The sequence below is a fragment of the Nelumbo nucifera genome, chromosome 2 (genome assembly GCF_055504915.1).
Source record: "Nelumbo nucifera cultivar China Antique chromosome 2, China Antique-T2T, whole genome shotgun sequence".
Lineage (NCBI taxonomy): Eukaryota > Viridiplantae > Streptophyta > Magnoliopsida > Proteales > Nelumbonaceae > Nelumbo > Nelumbo nucifera.
The window spans coordinates 72,181,890-72,187,406 of NC_142650.1; the positions used below are offsets into that span (position 1 = coordinate 72,181,890).

General features: G+C 39.8%; 1 protein-coding gene across 1 annotated transcript; it reads right to left on the bottom strand.

The window, feature by feature from the left end:
- Window positions 1-1,287: 1,287 nt before the first annotated feature.
- Window positions 1,288-5,112, bottom strand: LOC104604131 (endoglucanase 9-like). The gene is made up of 6 exons (XM_010268367.3): window positions 4,350-5,112; window positions 3,772-4,079; window positions 2,823-3,281; window positions 2,362-2,497; window positions 2,097-2,269; window positions 1,288-1,998 (listed from the first exon to the last, which is right to left on the bottom strand). The coding sequence occupies exons 1-6, from the start codon at window positions 4,732-4,734 to the stop codon at window positions 1,600-1,602; spliced, it is 1,860 nt and encodes a 619-aa protein (XP_010266669.1). The 5' UTR covers window positions 4,735-5,112; the 3' UTR covers window positions 1,288-1,599.
- Window positions 5,113-5,517: the final 405 nt, after the last annotated feature.

The following is a 5,517-nucleotide window of genomic DNA, read 5'->3' on the forward strand; positions in this document are numbered from 1 at the left end:
AGGTTCAAATCTTGCTATAGCTAAAATTTGAAGTTTACTGATAAAAAAAAAAAGTTGGTCTGCTTGAATCTATGCCTAATGTGCCGGATTAGGAACCATACAAACAAGACCGATTGATCTAGAGTATGTGTTGGTGGTGGATGGGTCATGGTTTCTTCCATCAACCAGCCCCATCAACTAATGAGTAACATTGGAAGGAATTGTGCCTTTCATAGTAAATAACTGAGTTCAACTATGGTGAATTCATTAATACTGGCTGCTGTTAAATTCAGATCTCAACCAATTATATTAAAATCTACTTTTTATTGATTCACATTTCGCAAAATGTACTTTGATATTTAACAAAGTTGTACTTACCAATATTAAACCAATCACATCTTTTGCTATGTAGTGCAGTGGATGCATGATTAGATTTTGCCTAAATAATTCTCACTTGTTTAATTTGATGGATAGATAGTACATGATATTGGGTATGTAAAATTTGCATGGAGATGTCAGAAACCACTGCACTTCAGCCCTCCTAAACGGGCCCTATCAACTGCTTAATTCTCTTGTCAGCTGAGATCACTAACCAGAGTTAAACTATGCTTTTGGACCAATCATACTGAAAACAATTGATGCTTGAAGTGAAACACCACTCTTCAAACGGGCCCTGTCAGCTACTTAATTCTTTTGTCAGCCTGAAATCACTAACTAGAGTTAAACTGTGCTGTTGGGCCAATCATATTTTTAACGGTTGATGCTTGAAAAGAGATACCACTCTCCAAATTGAGGGAACAATTCCATGAGCAAAGTGCTAGGGGAAAATGCTTGGATAAATCCCCAAGTATATAAGACAAAATCCCAGAACTCACAAATATAAGACAAAATCTCAAAGGCCCCAACACAGAGTAATAAGCAAGGCCCTATTCATATATGTAGCTCTAAATGCCAAACCTTCTAATTTGTTATTTTTCTGAGCAAACATTCTACAATTAAATCTTTCAGCTATACCCAAGAAAGACATACTCTTCTTCTAGGGGAAAGAAACTCAAAAGATGCCAATAAAATATGACCTGCACTTAAGAATCAAATTATTGGTTTGATTTGTCTCTAGGGTTTTGGGTGATAACTTAGCTAAGCATGCAACTTCTCTGCATTAAACTAGATCTTTTTTCCAACAACAATGGAGAAAAAGAAAGTGAACAAACTAAGACAAAACTCAAAAAGACAATATAATTCCTTTTACAAGGCATGTTTTTCCTTGAAGATTCTTGCCAACTCCTTCCTCAAAGGAAGATTGCCTGCTTATCATCAAATAAAATGTCATAAAATTTAGAATTATGAAATCCAGTGTTACAAAAGAAAACATCTGCTTTGCTGCATACATTTTTTATGTATAACAAAATCAAACCAAGGTCGACCAGACATGCAATCACTTTGCTGCTTTGGGCCAGCCCCCACATCTTAGGCATCTCTTCCCCTTCTATGAGTGTTTTCTTCTTTTTCCTTGTATCCCTCTCCTCAATAGCAACCCGATATAAAAAGCAAACTCCTAACATGATCAATTACAAGATTGGAGAGAAAAAGAAAAGGAGGATCATCACCAATAGCCAATCTCTAAGGCTTCCATGGTGCTGGAGGTGGTGGAGGAACTGGAAACATTGGCGGGACGGCTGAGAATATGGTGTTCTTGTCAATCCCAGTCTTCTCACCTGACAAAGCCACAAGAGCAGCAACTAAACCTGCATTGCCAGCTAGGGTGGGTTCTGTATAATTGTAGTTAGTACGAACATCCCGGAACCCATCATGCTTGTCAGGGCCAGCAACCATGGCTCCAACAATCGTATTGGGATTCGGCTTTGGAGTGTCCCTCCATTTCCATCCTCCTTTACAGTTATACTTAATCCTGTTCTTGGGGATTGAAGCACCTCTGTGGTGTACATGTTTTGGATAACGATTACCAAAGCCCACAACATAACTCATCTTCTGAGGATTCTTGCCAAGAATATAATTGATCTGTCAAAACCCAGAATCAGTTTTCAGTTGCTCTCCATAACCTAATTGATTTATATGCAAAAGCTTTGTATTGAATTCACAGAGTAAATTATAATTACCTGTGTTCTTGCAAAGTCTCGTAAGACATCAGTTGAGAAGAAATTAGGACCACAATACCACCCTGGTGTATCTGCAGCATCAAGATAGTCACTGTACAAGGCAGCTAGGAAAGCTGCATTGACCACATATTGAAGAGGCTGAGGCCTTCCATGGTTTAATTGTATCAAACCTCCTGAACAGTGAAAGTGGAAAAGAATTACACTGGAATCCAGAGTAATATATAAAGAACATCATTTCAAGTTCAATGAGGCAAGGCGGGCAAACCTTTTGTTCGATTGAAGCTGGTGAAAACTGGCAAGTATGAACACATGACTATACTGGTCTGGTTGTGAAAAGTCCTCAAAATTTCTTCATATGGATAACCAGGACTCAAGAACAGTCTTAATCTACTCAGAAGCACCTGAGACAAAGACAAATAAACATTAGATCAATGTTTGGTGCAATTGTAAAATCTTGGTCTGAGGTGTGAGAATGCAGGTTTGAGTCTGACAACAGAAACTTTGTACAAGAAAAATTTGGAGGTTAGATTCACATATAATCTACTCTCCCAAGACCCTGGATAACTAGGATCATAATTGGGGGAAACGACTTGCGTAGAAATGGAAATGCTACTCAAGGATCAAAGAGTATAACATGACAAGACAAGATTGGCAAACAATTATTTGGTAGAACATGCAAGCTCAAGTGCACAATCCACTAATAAAATCTAGGAACCATTCACTTACTTGAGCACCGGCAAGCTTGTTATCCCAGCTTAGAACCCCATAATCTGGTCCACCCCAAAAAGCACCAGCATGCTTAGCGAGAGTTGGGTGAGTAGCCAGTTGAAGGTAGGAGGAATTTCCCGTGGCATAATACAACCAGGCTCCACCCCACACATACTCATCCCAGTAACTAGTGGAATTATAGAAGACTGCAGGATCTGTGCCACCTGAACTATATCTACCTCGTACCTCCCTTGCAAACTTAAACAATGTTTTGGCACCATGAACAAGTTTCTGGGAGTAAGTCTTGCTGTCTTTAAACACAATAGACGCAGCAGCTAAAGCAGCAGCCATCTCAGCTGCAAGATCTGAGCAACTATGGCATTCATACACAGGCCGAGGATAATCAATGTCCTCAGGCCGCACCCAACAATAATGATCATTAGGATCAGGCCCTTTTGAAGTATCCCCAACTCCAACCTGCCAAAAAAGAGAATAAATAGGTCAGTTCAAATGTACTTGGTGAAAACAGAATCGATTAAGCAGTCTTAAGTGCAATTTCATAGTTTATATTTCGCTGTAGGAAGAGAAAAAGTACCACACTTTGCAGCAATAATTTCTTAAAGATAAAGGCCTAAAGCATATTTCATAGCCAAAAAAAGTGGATGAAATACACTTTTTGCACTGCCAAAAGAATGGCTGCAAATTGTTTGTTCAGAGTTCAGAGTTCAGAGTTCAGAGTTTAGACATAAAATTAGTTCTCAATTAGATGCTACAATGTCAGAGATGGACATCACTTTCACCCTTTATTTTGATACATTCTACCTAAGCATTCGAAAAACAACAGAGTGGAATGTAGATTGCTTCTAAAGCTTCCATACTGTCATAGGGGAAAGAAAGCATTTTAGTTATTAGAACCAATAGAGATAATAAACCTTCAATTAATTAAGGGACGGGGGACCTAATTTACCTGTGCAGAGATCCGATCAATGGTATCAGCAGAGGAATTGAAAGTCTTGAGAAGATAATCAGTTCCCCACTTGATAGTATCTTTTATATGGTTAAGCTCCCCTGCAGCTTCATACTTCGCACTGTACTCGATGACACTCCAACTCAACATGGTCATGGCGAAAGATGCCGGAAAATTGAACTTGATAGCATCTCCAGCGTCATAATACCCACCCACCAGATTCTTGTTAACAGAATTATCGGAGAGACCGTCTCTCATACCAGAATTTCCCCTCCAACTAACATTGTTATGCTTAGGAAGCGGTCCAGCTGCGAATTTCAGAAAAAAAAAAAAAAGTGAGGAAGAAAAATAAGAACAGGTAGCAATAAATCTCAAACAGAGATTCGAAGCAAAAGAGAACAGATCTAAATGAATGAATTCGATATCCTAACAGTAAAAACAAGTAATTTTAAAAGAAAATTTGAGAAATTGTAGATCCAAGGCTGAGCATTGAAGAACATAGTTGGATCGAAAAACAGAAATCAACCAAAATCTTAAAATAAAATCGGATCTTGTGAGTCAGTGAAATAAGAACTTACAACGCTGAGCATTGAAGAACATGAGGGCCTTGTGGAGGGCAAGGGTGTAGTTGTCAGGGGGAGCTCGAGAGTGGTGGTGACGGGGAACTGTCTTAACGATGAGGGTGACGAAACCGGCTATAAAACCGGCGGCGAGAATAGTACCGACAGTCCAGACGAAGAGCTTACGGCTGACAATGATGCAACCCAGATCGACATATTTCTTCTTCTTCTTTTGCTCACTGGGACCAAGCAACCAGCTCTGTTGGGTTTCGTCCAGAGGCCGTGAATTCAGAGCCGCCCGGTCGAAGTCCTGGAGATTCCGACTCCGGTCGTCGTCGGTAGCCGAATCTGCTGCATTTATTTCAAGCGGACCCCCCCACGGGTCACGCCCATACATACTCATCTTTCTTCCCCTTTCCTTCTTCTCTCAATCAACCAATCTCAACCAACCAAACCGGCAATCCAGACCCTGCTACTTTTGCTGCAGATGATGCAGAATGTAGTTTTCTTCTGTTGATACAGTGCCCTCAGCGTTTGTCGGGGTTAAAACTGGGAGAAGAGAAAAGAAGATGAGGAAGAAAAAGGAGAAAGAGGAAGAGGAAAGGAGAGACCGAAGCAAAGTATCAATGGCGCTCCCTCTCTATCTCTCTGTCTCTCTGTCACTCACTTTGTTTCTGTGTTATATCTGGAATTCTGGATGGATGACACTGACCACCCCACTAATCAACAGAGACATTTTACCTCTCTTCTATACCTTACCTTACGTCCTTACCTGATGATTTCTCTATTTTTCTTTTTCTTTTCTTTTTTTATTTTGTTTTCATCTAACGGATAAAAATCGCTGTGTTGACTCGGATCTCGGAAGAGAAACCCGGATCGTCAAAGCAATGCATTGATGCGCGTTTGTGACTAGCATAGGGCTACTCTACTCCAAGTGGAGCAGCTGATTTCTAACCTAGTTCCTGGCTTCATTAGATGGGACCACCTGAATAGACAATAGTCCTATTAAGTTGTGTAAACTAGACCTGTTCATGGGTCAGGCTAGATCGGGCTTTCACTCTTTATTAACAGATTTTTTTAAGGCCTAAGATCAAAGTCTAAAGCTCATATTGTTGCTATCTTGAAGCAACTGAATAGAGAGATAGAAATTATAAAGAAAAAATAAAAATGTATATATTAAATTATT

What these genes read in the sequence shown, in the direction of transcription:
- LOC104604131 (XM_010268367.3), bottom strand. Translation starts at nt 4,734, where the DNA reads ATGAGTATGTATGGGCGTGACCCGTGGGGGGGTCCGCTTGAAATAAAT. An exon ending in ACAAGCTTGCCGGTGCTCAA is followed by an intron (nt 2,498 to 2,822) that starts GTAAGTGAATGG and finishes TCTTTGTCTCAG; the next exon opens with GTGCTTCTGAGTAGATTAAG. An exon ending in CAGCTTCAATCGAACAAAAG is followed by an intron (nt 2,270 to 2,361) that starts GTTTGCCCGCCT and finishes TTCACTGTTCAG; the next exon opens with GAGGTTTGATACAATTAAAC.